The 14,670-nt window shown below is 42.1% G+C and overlaps 1 protein-coding gene and 1 non-coding gene across 2 annotated transcripts in view; one reads left to right on the forward strand and one right to left on the reverse strand.

The window, feature by feature from the left end:
* The first annotated feature begins 7,889 nt into the window (after positions 1–7,889).
* Positions 7,890–14,670, forward strand: part of LOC145412131 (m-AAA protease-interacting protein 1, mitochondrial) — a 30,423-nt gene continuing 23,642 nt past the window's right edge. The window contains exons 1-2 of the mRNA XM_080282062.1: positions 7,890–7,937; positions 13,166–13,322. Coding sequence (XP_080138188.1) covers positions 13,195–13,322 — 128 coding nt within the window. The 5' untranslated portion in view covers positions 7,890–7,937; positions 13,166–13,194. The remainder of the gene's footprint in view (positions 7,938–13,165; positions 13,323–14,670) is intronic.
* On the reverse strand, positions 9,822–9,940 carry LOC145412314 (5S ribosomal RNA). Its single transcript, XR_013899573.1, has one exon. It is a non-coding gene; the product is annotated as a 5S ribosomal RNA (ribosomal RNA).

Consider the following 14,670-nt stretch of genomic DNA (forward strand, 5'->3'; position numbering starts at 1 on the left):
AATGCAGGATGGTCTCCACATGACTACAGTACACCGCCATACTTCTGTGCAGATTGCCGTGATCGTTCATGAGTAATGAACACAAAATACACAATTGTAAAATTTGTGTTCACATGGTTTGGCCTTGATCTCATTAAATCATTTAATAGACTAGAATAAAAATAAATTTTGAATAAGGTATCGTATTTACTCCCCCCAAAAATAAATAAATAAATAAAACAAAACAAAACGCGTGTGTGGGGTATTTGCTCTTCTGAGTGAAGTGATCGTCAAAGACTTTTCTATGTCTCGAGCTTCCTTTAAAATGCGCCCCTCATTAGTCAGTTTGCAGCCAGGTCCCCAATTATTACCGATGAGTGAACGGGGACGAGGGGGTGGAGCTGTGGTTACGCAAAGGGTTTGCTGATGCTACCTGCTCAATCTCACTCATGGCCACTGTACTGAAGCCACACAACAGTCACACACACACACACACACATACACACGTTCCCGCTTCCCAACTGGTGGACGGGAGTTCGCGCCTCGCTCAGGTTGCGAAAAGTTTCACTGACGAAGTGGGTGGTTACTGTCCCCCTTGAGCAAGGGGACGGGTGTGTGCGTGTGTGAAGGTCACAGCCTTGCCCTTAGATCGGACTATATGAGCTCTCAGCTCCCTTCCGGGAGGGTAAAAGCTGACGATCACGACCATCAAGTGATCCTGACCGACCCGGTGAATTACACAAACACACACACACAAATCCTTCTCTTTTCTGCTCCATTTCTCTTCCAATTGTTCTTTTTCCCGACCAGTTAATCCTTTATATTGCTATTTTTATTTTTTCAACAGCACCTGCTCTACTCTGTGATGCGTTTTATTTTTCCGCTAAAAAAAAAAAAAAAAAAAAATCTGGTCCACATGATGTTACGCCGCCAGGTCTACCGACACAGATTTACACTTATTTACATACAGAATGTTCTTCACTTGTGTGGAAGCTTTGACCCAACGCTAACATTTTGAAATTTATTGCCTCTTTTTATTTTTTAAGTTGGTCAGTATTAATCATGTTATCAGACTTATGGAAAAAAAAAAAACGGCCTGTATGATGTATTTAGGACACAAGAGAACCATGTAAATGTCTTTGGTATATCATTTGGCAAGGATTTTTCACTGCTTTGTTCTTTCAGATCAAGGTGCACTAAGCACATTTGTTTTTCCGTGTCATATGGAGAGAATGTATACTACAGTACTTCATTAATTTATTACATTTAGCACGTCTTGCTCTGTGGTGAAGATGTAAGTTATTTTCTCCACGCGGCGTCATACGGAGAGAATGTGGACTACATAGTATTTAACATTCAGAGCAGACTTTTCAGTTTTCATTTTGATGTCAGGTGAAGATGTACTCGTACTTAGAGAATGAGTAGGGTACTAACACATTAACTGTAACATTCAACAAAGAGTTTCACCACATTGTTTTCAAGTGAAAGTACAGAAAATAAATAAAGAAACAAACAAATAAATGAAATGATAAATAAAAAGATATATTAGACCTGCGCTGTGCCCACTGATACAATGTGGCAAATGCTACTGTCACTTGCACTGAGCCGGGGGAGCGATTGTGAGTACAGAGTGAGGGGTTGCGACCACTACAATGTCATCACCCACACTGGTGGCAGTTTACTGAGCTTCCCCCTCTCCCTCCCCTTACGGTCACGCCTCTCATATTCGGTATATGCGGTAATGTACTTAGTGTCCACTTTAACACCTTGAATTAGGTGACGTATTATTTTAGAATATTTTTGGCATGTCTATACGATGCTGATTAAGATTGGAAAGGACTCTTGTACTAAAAGGATCAATGAAGGCCGTGTCTAACCCCTCCATTTAAAAAAATTCCATAATCATCCAGAGGTAACAAAGAGAAAAAGTCACCTGATAAAGGGGTTAAGTTTAAGAACTGCCCTTTTGCATTTTCATATCTAACATGAGATTGACACTAGAATATGGTGTCAGTCACGAAGAAGTGTTATGGGAAGGATGTAGGGCAGTGTTGTAGGTGGCACGTGACTTCGTAGCCCCCTTTTTCTTAGCGATTTATCATGGGTATTACACTTTTGTACCCTGATATGCTAACAAAGGCGAGTAACTCCCCATCACCCAGACACGTACTGCAGAATGTTACAATGTGGATAAATGGAATACTAAGTGTGTTTTCCATATAAGGACTCGTATTCAGTTTTAGCTAAAAATGAGAGAGAGAGAGAGAGAGAGAGAGAGAGAGTCATGGCAGGGTGATAGGGAGGATAAGTACATACAAAGCACAGATGGTGAAACTGAAAGCACCGGTAGTGGTGTGTGTGTGTGTGTGTGTGTGTGTGTGTGTGTGTGTGTGTGTGTGCCACACTGATCCACATATCACCACGCCGAAGCAGTGACATGTGGATCTAATATGACCTAAGTGAATGAAAGTAAACCTCAAGTTGCCTAACCTAATTACCTGAACTAACGTAAATGGACCTGAAATGTCTGGATGTGCCTAAGTAACCTGAGCTAACTCGAAAGGACCTAAAGTTGCCTGAATGAACATAACCAGACCTGACCTAAATCGAAAGTACCTGATATTGTCTGCTTGCACCTAGCTATACCTGGACTGACTTAAATAAACCTGAATTAATATGGCTGGGCCTGATGTCACACTGTTTCCTATTATAATGAAAGTCAGCACTGAAGCACAATTCTAGAGAACAACAGGAGACTCCATCAAGATCGTACGCCGTATTAGTATTGAGGTCAGTGAGAGAAGAAAGTATTTGGTGACAGACATGAGAAAGGCAGTCACGGAAGGGAATGAAGGGAAAACACCGGAATCAATGAAAAGAGGAGAAGACAAATTCATCTCAAATTTATCTAAGGTATAATGAGCGTTTTGGAGTAAGTGCTTAAACGACAATTTCTTTAAATAGAATAAGATGTAGGAAGCTATCATCTTCGCCCAATAAGGCAGGGATAATTGGACCCTTATATGACTGGCAAGACGCCCTTTACAAAACCCAAACAAGAAAGAAATTTATAAAGGATTAAAAACATGTGCGAGAACCATACGTTTCATTCATTACAACTGTTAACATTATGTTCTTGTTTAGGATACATAGTTTAAATGAGCATTGTTTTCCTAAATATACTGATAGTTAATTCTATGGCTAACAGGTTTTTCATTGTTGAATGAAATGGTATGTCGTTAATCAGAACGAAATACCTAAGTGTCACATAAACGGTAGAAAGGTTAAAAAAAGTGACGAAAAGCAGTTGTGCCTTGAGTTCTGTAATCATTTTCATCGATCGCAATACGAACTGTAGCCTATATTACGATTATGTGTACGTATTACTATCAGCTAACATCATATTTCATGTTTAATTTGATCTCTTATAAACAGCATATTTATAAGAGATAAATAAAATAAATTTGCTAGCGTAGTTCATAGCTTTGTTACAGCACGATGTGTATTTAACCTTGACAGTGAAGCCTTGCAGATGCCTAGCAGATAAAAACTTCGGGATCATCAGAGTACCTGAAATCGTACAACATGTTAGTATGATTATTAAATAAATATTGTAACATTTCTCTCATAAATGGTATTACAAGACAAGGACTGTTTTGTTTCTTGCCACCAATCTCCTCCATCTCCTCTCTTCCTTCCTCCTCCTCCTCCTTTCCCGTTATCCGTACACTCCACTTGGACTAATTGTCAGCCATTAACAATGATCAGCGAGAAGACCATATGTGCATTGTGATATTGTGATTTTTATTACCTTTTTTTTTTCAATAACATTCGGAAAAAGTGTCCCAGTCTAAAAATCTAATATACTGATTGCACTCCACCTGTGAAGAGCCAAACGAATGTGGATGCAGGTGTTGTCAATCTCAAGGTCGGGACTCGGAGCTCGGACTGAAGCCTTTTTCATCAAGTTTACGGCGGTCAGAATATTCACTGATGTTATAATTATTATACCATTTTAATAATTCTTCTTGACAAGGTTTTATAGCTGGCTGTTTGAACCGTCGGGAAGCAAAGTGAGGAAGGACGTGAGAAGCAGACGTTCATTCCACAGTGTATGAGTGCTGAATCTGCTGTTTCGGTAAGTAGAACTGTTGCAGTGTTAAATCTGTACAGTAAAGTAGGCTGTATTTTTTTTTATGCGGTAGAGTTGGATACCTAGGTTTAATTAACGGGTGAATTTTATTTTCAGTGGCTTGGAGTGCCCCAGCCTGGACATAGTTCCAGTCTAGGGTGTCCTCGGAGCTGCCTACGTCTGGGGCATGAATCTCATTCGAATGCTGACGAATATTGCTTGATTTTTTTTTTAAGGTAGGTTGATAAAATGCAAGAGGAGGAATATGCGAAAAACAAATGCAATGCAAAAATTAAGTGGTATTAATAGAAATTGAATGGGACAGGCGAGGAGGCTGGGGTGAAGAGGGGAAGGTGAGGAGCAAGGAGGGTGGGGAGAGATAGAGGTGAGGTGGAGGCTGGAACAGAGAGTGAGAGGGAGAGGAAGAGGTGAGGGGGAGGCTGGGACCCAGGTTGAGGTTGAGGTAGAAAGGGAGAGGGAGGAAAGCAGGGTAGTCGGAAGAGGAAGATTTGGGGGAAAACTGATAATAGTGAGGAAGGACTTATGGGTTAATGGTGGTAAGGAAGATAAGGGGAAGACTGACCGGCAGTGAAAGGGAATGATAAGATTAGTTTGGAGGAAGAGGGAGGAAAACTTAAAGAAGGAACAGAGCAGTGTTTAGGAGGAGAGGGGAAGAAGAGACTGCTGAATCCTACCTCTCTCGTGAGGACAGGGTCCACCTGACCAGGCTGAGACGTGGGCATCATCCAACCCTCTTGAGTTATTAGAAGAGGATGGATGACTCCGTCGCTGACGCCTGTCCAGAACACAACGCAACACAACACCCCATACTATTAAGCACATAATGGAAGACTGCAGTACACACAGAGGCCTGTGCCTACAACACAGCATACACTCCTTGAGAGATCTGTGGGAAAGCCCGGTATCGGCCGTGGCCTTCCTTAGGGACTCGAGGCTGTTCGGCCAGACTGCTAAGGGAACAACTACTACTGCTGGCTATGACTGTTTAAAGCAATTGACACTTTAGGAGGGAGGGTGGGGCAGGCAGAATGGATAAGAAGAGAATGTGTTCAGGCAGAAGGGAAAATAGTATGTTTAGGAAGGAGATGTTTAGGATTAGGTTGGGAGGGAGGGCGAGGAAGAAAAGACGAATGACTGAAAGATGTGAACAAAACTGAACACAAATTGTAAGAACGGGAAAAATATACAAGCCAGCATACTTAAGGTGTGTACATAATTATCCCGTTTTTCACTGTTATATTTCTTTAGTTTATAAGTGACTCGACATACTGTTAGTCCATTTTAACAGTGGCGGCTAGATAATTGTAATGTATATCGAATAAAACTTTCTGGCAGTGTGAGGGGAAGCTGTCGTCTCAACCACCAGTTTAGTCACTACAATCCAACACCACCACTATCTCCACCCCGAGGGAATCACAGCCCTGGGGTATTAACAAGTAAAGAACAGGCTACTGTAAACTTAATTTACGTTGCCGAAGTATAATTCATCCGAAAATGTGTAAATTTTTTAAAGGAATTTAACTACTTCACTTTAATTCCTCACATTTCAAGACAATGTTTTAACCTGTCTGTCTGTCTATTGCCAGACTCCTCAATCCCGTAATGAGTGGCCACAAACAAATCGCCTCCATGTCACCCTGTCCAACGTCATTTCACTCCCCTGCTCCCAGCTCACACACCCCTCTCTCATAGACCTCTCCACTCCATCCCTCCATCTCACCCTCGGCCTACCCATCCCTCTCCCCCCCCATCCCTCTCCTCCCCATCCCTCTCCCACCCTTCCACCTCACTCGCATACACTCTCCTCGTTAGTCTCTCGCTCTCCATCATCTCCACAAGTCTAGGGACCCTATAGGATCTGCACACATGGCCAAACCATCTCAGTTTGTTTCTCCTAACGCTTTTTATCACCTCCACTTCCACACCACAATGCTTCCTTCACTTCCTTATTTGTTAGTCTCTCTCCACGTAACTTCACATGCTCCTCTCAGATAACTCATTTCAACTTCTCTTTTGACTTGTGTCCTTCCAACAAGGTTCAAGCTTCACTTCCGTACGTTAGGGTTGGTATCACAATGTTGTCATGCAGCGACTATTTTACTTCCATGCTCACTTTCCTGTTCCTTATCACTTCTTTCAAAGAATCAGCAACCCTTCTTCCCTGTTGTACCCTTTCAAGCACTTCACCCTCTAAACTTTCATAATTACTCATCACACTGTCCAAGTACTTAAAAGCACTCACATTTTCTGTGTCCTCCTCAACCAGCCTCACTGTACATTGTGGCTTCATTTCTCTCTTCCTTGCATTCACCTTTCGATTTTCTTCTTACAGCACACTCACCTAAACTCATTCACTAAGCCTTGCAGCTCACTTTCTATCTATCTATCTATCTATTGTCAGACGCCATAATCCCGTAAGGGGTGGCCATTTGACTATGTTTTACGGGGAGGGGCACTAACCTTCCACCAACCCACTTGTTGACACGTAGGGAGTACTTATGGTTTGGTTATATGGTTACCACCCAGAGCTTTAAATGGTTTCTTGGCTTACAGGAAACCATTTGGCTTGTCACTCAATGTAAAGCCACCTGTAAAGAAAAGAAAAGCGATAAGAAGTGACAGGAAAGATGGGAGAAATAAGAAGAGAGAAGGGCAGGCACAGAAAAAGAATGATACAGGCTAAGGAAGATGTAGGCAGCACTACATCAAGTGAGTGGATGATGGTCGCCACCACCTACCACTAAAGGATGATCGATATCTGAGTTGAGTGTCTCCAGCTGTCCATACCAGAATTTGAACCCTGGGACCAACTAGTCAACACCTCCGTAGCAAGCAACGCGAACCATCCTATGACTTAAAACTGCAAGAGGGAAATTCCGAACATGTCCATACACTGAAATTGTACAGCGTGGTACACACTTTATGTGAAGTGTTATAGTGTTAGCCTGTTACTCATAGGCTTGCAATGGATGTTTATTCTTGACAAGGTTTTGGGTCGCAGTAGTATGTTAATTTTTTTAGGTTTCTGTAAATTTGATAAATACACCGCAAACAATATCGCAGCACAGGGAGGGCCTGTAGTGTTAATGTTTAGTGGGTCTTAATCTTTATTGCCGGACGTACAGGATGCACCAAACGGAATATCTGTACAAAGAAACTGCTGTAATTTCTGTGGAGAGCGATATTTATAGCCTTGAAGATCTTACAAATCACTAGGAGTGAATGTTTTTACCTTGCTGGAAGTATTAGTAGAAATTCGTTATCTTTGCATCGTTGATCAGATTTGCCTATAATAAACTGCACTAGTTTTGGACAATACATTTTCAGCTATATGAAGTCCTTCACTTATTGGGAAGTTTTAAATTTCCCACCTGCTCACACATTCGCGGAGTTTGCTTCTTCCGATTTCAGTCGTTCTTTTATGGAATCGGTCATAATTTGAGTACTTGGTTATTTCTAAAGTAGTTTTCAAAATACGATTAAGTTAATTTTCTGGAATCGCGTAAGATATCTATTAACTCTTAATGCAAAGAAATTAGAGCTGTTCAGAACTGTGTAGGAAACGGACAGTTTGTTTACATCGTGATCAGCTGTTTTATGTAAAAGGTTGCTGCCTTGGAAACCATAAAGAGAAGGAAGCTTTATTGCTTAACCAATTGAATGGGATGTTAATGATCATCTGCAGTGGAAGTGTCCGTAGAGATGCTTTTATACGGAAGTCTGGTCAGCGCTCTAGTATGACCTAGGCTAGGTTGATCGGCCGTTCTCTTAATGCCCTTCAAACCTAAAGGATCTTAACTGGAAGGTTGGTGGAACTAGAGGGTGTTTTAGGTGTGATGTTTGGGGAAAATGTAGACCACTTACCCCAACAGTCAGGCTTAGTAACCTGCATTCTTCTTTTATAGAATTTTAATTAGAATGTTTGGTCTCCAGTTTCAAAGTAACTGTAGACCAAAAAAAGTCATTGTAAAGTTTTACTAATGGGCACTCGTGTTTCTTGGAAGAAGTGAGCTTTTCCAGCTTTGTTAAAGCCTCACTCATGCAGTATTTTCAAATTTACTATTGGTACAAAGTACAGGTATTGGCAGAATACATTATTTATTATAGATAAGTGTAATATATATATATATATGTGGTAGGTGGTGGCTACCATCATCCACTCACTTGATGTAGTGCTGCCTACTTTTTCCTTAGCCAGTATCATTCTTTTTCTATGCCTGCCCTCCTCTCTTCCTGTTTCTCCCATCTTTTCTGTCACTTCTTGTTGCTTTTCTTTCCTTTACAGGTGGGTTTACACTGAGTGACAAGCCAAATGGTTTCCTGTAAGCCAAGAAACCATTTACAACGCTGGGTGGTAACCATATAACCAAACCATACGTGCTCCCTACGTGTCAGCAAGTGGGTTGGTGGAGGTTTAGTGCCCCTCCTCGTAAAACAAATAACTCAAAGTCAAATGGCCACCCCTTACGGGATTATGGTGTCTGGCAGTAGATAGATAGAATAGATATATATATATATATATATATAGAGCTTATTTTTGAATGTTTTGAAAAACGTTTGTAAATAGGGGTTTCTACTGTTGTACATCATACTGTGTATGTATATAAGATTTTATGGAATATGAAATTTTAATTTAATTTCCAAGCATTACCAATATTTTGCTAACCTGTATCCTATTTTAATGAATGTCTGCTGTTAAATGTACTGGAATAAAGATTTGCTTTATGATCCTATCTACCCTCGCCAGCCCACGGTCGGATGATTACCGAATACACCATGATTTCTGAATGCTATTATTGCATGAAACTATTTTGGTGCAAGTTCTACCTGCGTACATTTCAGTTTACACGCTGTGAGATACAGTAGGTTATAATCACTGGGGGGTGTGAGGGCAAAGCCCACTAGTTAAGCCCTGTCCACACTTGTGGACAGTGACTGGTGGGCACAAATGAAAAGTCTGTCATCAGACAAATTTGTGGCAAGTTTGACAGCCAAACCAGCCGACTGTCCATGCCTGTTGTTGAGTGAAATCACCAAACACTGCCATTTTTTTTTTCCCTCTTGTTTCTTCTCTTTTTCACAGGTCCAGATAGTCACTGGGGGTGGAGCTAGCTCTATGGCTAGAATGGGAAGTGGATGGAAGAAGTTCCGGGAGCTGTTGCCTCTCCTGATATTGGGAGGGGTCTCCTTCCATGCTAAGGGATCTTTGTATGCAGCATGTGTTACTAGTGTAATGCTGTTTGGTAGTGAGACCTGGGCAGTAAGGGAAGACAATATTTGCAGGCTCAAATGTACAGAAATAGCAGTGATTAGGTAGATGAGTAGTGCGTCCGAGTGCAAGGCCTGGGGGGGCTAGGTTTACGATGGGGAAGAGTTGAGAGGTAGCATGGTACTGCAGTGTATTGGTATGATGAGAGGTAGACTGAGATGGTTTGGGCATGTGAAGAGGATGGGGGATGATAACTGAGTGCAGAAAGTGAGAAGTGTTAATGTTGGGGATAGGGTAGCGAGAGGTAGACCGAAAAAGACCTGAGACAAGGTCACTGAGTATGACCTCAGGGATTCATCATTTATTCATTGCCAGACGCCATGTATCCCAAACGGGGTGGCCAAGGCTTAGAGTTAATTGTTTTACAGGGAGGGGCACTAATCCTCCACCAACCCCACTTGACACGTAGGGAGAACGTTATGCCAACAGCATCTGGTGTTCCCAGGCGGTCACCCGTCCAAGTACTAACCAGACCCAATGTTGCTTAACTTCGCTGATCGGATGGGAAGCGGTGTACTCAACGTGGTATGGCCGTTAAGAGACTAAATAGGGAAGCTGCCAGAGATCGAGCAGCATAAACAACCACCATTAGGTGACAAGGCTGATGCATGCAAGCATGTTGGAGCCTTTAAAAATGAAATAAAATGAAACGAGCAATTACTGTGCTATACAGTGCTATTTTTCTCTTATGAACTGTGTTGGCCATTGTCATAATGCACTCAAGTGCTGCCGACTACCTACTCACCAACCACCTACTCCTCACAGTTTGGACAGCATCACAGTCATGCCCGACAGACTCTGCCTGGTGCGACATAGTCCGTCAGTCATTGCTATCTAGTGTGGACTGGCCTTTAGGTTTGAGGTGTGCATCAGACTCTGGCAAAGAATGCAGTGCTATCCTCCTGACTTTGTCAGGTTGGGAGAGTTTTGTATATCAGTATCCCAGGGAGTTCCCTCCAGTTTGTGGGCTCACCAAATCCCTGCATGATACACTGTGCAGGTGGCACCATTGCTTCATCTAAGATCAGCTCCAGATAGAACAGGGTGCTGTGGGAATGAAGCAACAGAAAGACCTTGGATTGATTTGTAGCTGGTAGTTTTTCATTATTATTATCCAGTACATTTTTCCCCTACCACAAGGATCCCCAAGTTAGGCTACTTGGTTCCAACATTGAAGATAGGAATGACCATCTCCAGCTTCACATACCCAGGTGGCAATACTCCTTGGACAGAAGCCCTTACAGGCTCAATTAGGTTGGAGCTTCTTAACCTTCTAAACCACCAGGTGTCATATGGTTGTATGGGTACCGCCCATAATAATTATGAAACGGTTTCCTGATTTACAGGAAAGCCTGTCACTCCGTGTAGCTACCTGAAGGCAACAGTAATATGAATGAATGGTGAGTGCCACCACCTACCATTGTGGTTTCCACTACTTTCATACTGGGGGGGGCGGGGAGATTTTTTTTTTTTCCCAGGATACTGACTTCTATCTATCTATCTATAGCCCGACGCCCTAATCCCGCAAAGGGTGGCCGCAGACAAAACGCCTCCATGTCACTCTGTCACCCATCATTTGACTACCCTCCCCCCAGCTCACCCCCCCCTCCCTCATATATCTCTCAACTCCATCCCTCCATCTCATCCTCGGTCTACCCCTCCCTCTCCCTCCCTCCACCTCACCTACATACACCCTCTTAGTCAGTCTTTCATTCTCCATTCTCTCCACATGTCCAAACCACCTCAGTGTATTTCTCCTAATCTTCTCAACCACATCCACATCTACCCCACAACGTTCCTTCACTTCTTCATTCGTCAACCTGTCCCTCCACGTCACTTCACATGCTCCTCTCAAGTAACTCATTTCCACTGCTCTCACTCTTGACTTGTTCCCCTCTTGCAAGGTCCACGCCTCGCTTCCATACGTCAGGGTAGGGATCTACTATCATGCAGTGACTTCTTAACTTCCATACTCACCTCCCTATTTCTCATCACTGCTTTCAGTGTACCAACAACCTTCCTTCCCTGCTGTACCCTTTCACGTACTTCATCCCCCAAAGTTCCATCCTTACTCATCACACTACTCCAGAATTCACTTGCTCTGGTGAATATTAGTACCCTCAGTTCTTGGCCAAAAGAAGACAGATTTTCTAATAGGCATGATACATTAGTGTAATGAGTATAGATATATGGGTTGGCTACATAGGTAAGCACCTAGAGATTCTCCCAGAGGTGAGATGAATGTATGAGCATAGTATTTTGTGCATTATAGTAGTAATGAAATCTGCTTCTGGGTGCATAGGTTCATCCAGAAATCACAAACAGGACAGTAAAAGAGTGCATAATCATTCTGGGATGAGCTGTATTGGTTAGCCCGTGTGTATGACATCATTATACCTGTGTGTATTGTTCATTATCAGTGGTTAATATTTCAGAAGTGAATGGCCCTCAGAACGATGTAGCCAATATAGGCAATGCACAACAACATGTAGAGAGCATGTGCAACCCAAAGAGTCAAAATATAGATTTTTGCACCTCCAAAAGCCTGACATTGTCTGGAGATTGTAGAACCACTATGCCAGGTGGCCCACCCAAACAGTCATGAGCTGCTTGTCCTCTTAGAGGTCCAAACAAGGTCTTTTAAATGATTCATGTAAATTTGTAAAGATCTCTGCCCTAACTCATCAAACCACAGTATGTTGCTGAATGGGAGTTTTAGAATTTTAAGGATCCTACCATGAGAAAAACAGATGATAGGGTGTAAAAATGTTTTCTTGCATGACAAGTCAGGAACAGATTATTTCAGTAGTCATTTCAGGATATTTTTTATGTTCATTCAGGCCTTAGTTCACTTAGGTACTGTTACAGATATATCCTTTCTTTTAGATAATTTAAGCTATGATCAAATCCAGTTAGAGCATTTCAACCTAGTTCCATCAGTTCAGATCCAGTTTGACTAGTTTTGGTGTCGAGATCAGTTCTTAGTAATTCCTGCAAATTTTGGTCACATAAGGTTCATTCAGGACTTTCACATCCATTCTGTCCCACAGAAGGTTATTCATGACTTTCACATCCAGCCTGTCCAAGTTAGATTAAGATCAGTGTGGGGGTCAGTTTACTACCAGTGAGGTCAGTTCAGGATTATCCTAGCTCTTAATTCTGTATTGCTTCTTGTCCAGTTAGATCTAGTCCAGTCCAGTCAGGGTAATCAGTTTCACTTCTGAACAAGAACAAGCACAAAGTAAACATATAGTGCTTTCATGTACATATAAGGGTGGTTGCTTATCTGCAGTTGACTGGTCTGCTCAATTAGACAGACCAAGATTAAGCAACAACAACCTGGAGTCTCATGATGCAAGTACTGTACTGTAATAAATTTTACAAGGACAGGAAATGCAGCAAAGTTCTTCCCAGCCTTGCCTTTGTCTGGGTGGTTATGTTCACTCCCACTGTACTCACTGATATGTGGCTTAGTTAGTGGCAAAAGGCTTTTTTTTTTTTTTTTTTTTTTTTTTTTTTTCTACAGAAAATTTTTGTATGGGTGTGGGTGTGTTTAGGGTGATGCATGCACACATATGCATGTGTACCTGTGTGTGTACATTTGTGTGGTTATCAGAGAATATGATTTTTCTGGTTTTGCTTAGGATTAACTGAATTCTCCCAACTTGTATGGAGTAGTTGAGAGCTACTGTACTGCGTGGATGAGATAAAATCATCTGTACAATACTTTCATGCTGTAATTAATTGCTTTGTGTTTCTTTCAGGTGTGGTGTACAATCTGTTAGATTTGAAAATGTTGTCACTTTCAAGACTGTTATATCGTGGTTCGCAGAAGCATTTTGGTCTGGAAGTTGTTGCTATTGCTGAGGTGGCAAAATGCCCACATACAAGTACTTCTTCTTATCTGCTGCAGCAGATCAGGTTAGTTAAACTAGATGTACAGTAATGTATGTACAGTACTGATATACAGCTTTATCCCCTTATATATCCACAGATTGTTATGCAGATGAAGTAATAGAACAAGCAGATTACTGTTTTATGTTGGTAGGACAGTACAGTGTTGACCACATACCATACTCCTACTAGTTAGTATCTTTCCCAGTTGCTGCTGTCTGACCTGGAGGTTTAGTGGGGTGCTACTATTGAGTCTGTGCAGGTTTATATCCAAGGGGTGATTGGGGTTTATTGCTCACATAATGTCACTCAGGGATGAGTGAGGCTGGTCACTCTTTTCTTAAATGTCAGTACCAACTTGCCTAGCCCTGGGGCTGCTATGTTCCTCATGGGGCAACACAGGATTAGATGATGATTGAATGAATTTACCTAGATTGCACTTCTTACCATGCAGATTATTAGCACATAACCAGATTGTAGATAAGTGCATACCATTAATACCAGTGTGCATGTGCAATGCACACATACACACACACGCACACACACACGCTTGCATGCACGCACACACCAACAATCCCTTGTGAGGTGATGGTGCTAAGTTGCCATAGTCCAGAACATTTATGGGTGTGATTGGCCTATGATTCTGTTGGTACTGCTTGACTGAAAATCCTGCAGTTGCCTCCTATGCTGCTGGTACAAACCCCTCTAGGCTTTATTGTTAGCCATTTTTTGTTCACTGTTATTGTACCGTATATGTTTTTTGTGTATGGCCAATAGACTGAGTTGTCCTAGCTTAGTAGGTGTAAATGCTGTTCATAGTAATTCTCAGTAAGAATGAATGGGGTTTGTGAATGGTGAGGGAGGAGGGATATGAACTGAAATTACCTCAGGACAAGCACATAGAAACACAGGAACTGTGGCAAATAGTAGATGAATCCATTTGGTTTATTACAGCATTTAGTTTATCCATCCATCATCTAATCCTACGTTGCCCCATGAGGAGCGTAGGAGCCCGGCGCTAGGCAAGTTGGTCCTGGCATTTAAGATGAGAGTGACCAGCCTCACTCATCCCTAAGTGGCATTACGTGAGCAATAAACCCCAATCACCCCTTGGATATAAACCTTCACCGGCCCAATCCGATTGGAGTGCAATAATTACCCACTAAACCACCAGGCGCCAAAATTTGATTATATGGTTACCACCCAGCGTAGTAAATGGTTTCCTGGTGTACAGGAAACCATTTGGCTTGTCACTCAGTGTAGAGTCACCCACAGGCAGAAGGAGGAGGAAAGAATGAAGGAAAGAAAGACACAAGAGGGAGTGTTAAGTCAGCCGTAGGCAGAAAAATGAGGAAAGAATGAAGGAAAGAAAGAC

The sequence above is a fragment of the Coenobita brevimanus genome, chromosome 92 (assembly GCF_032717465.1).
Source record: "Coenobita brevimanus isolate Jiangsu-jjx chromosome 92, ASM3271746v2, whole genome shotgun sequence".
Classification (NCBI taxonomy): Eukaryota; Metazoa; Arthropoda; class Malacostraca; order Decapoda; family Coenobitidae; genus Coenobita; species Coenobita brevimanus.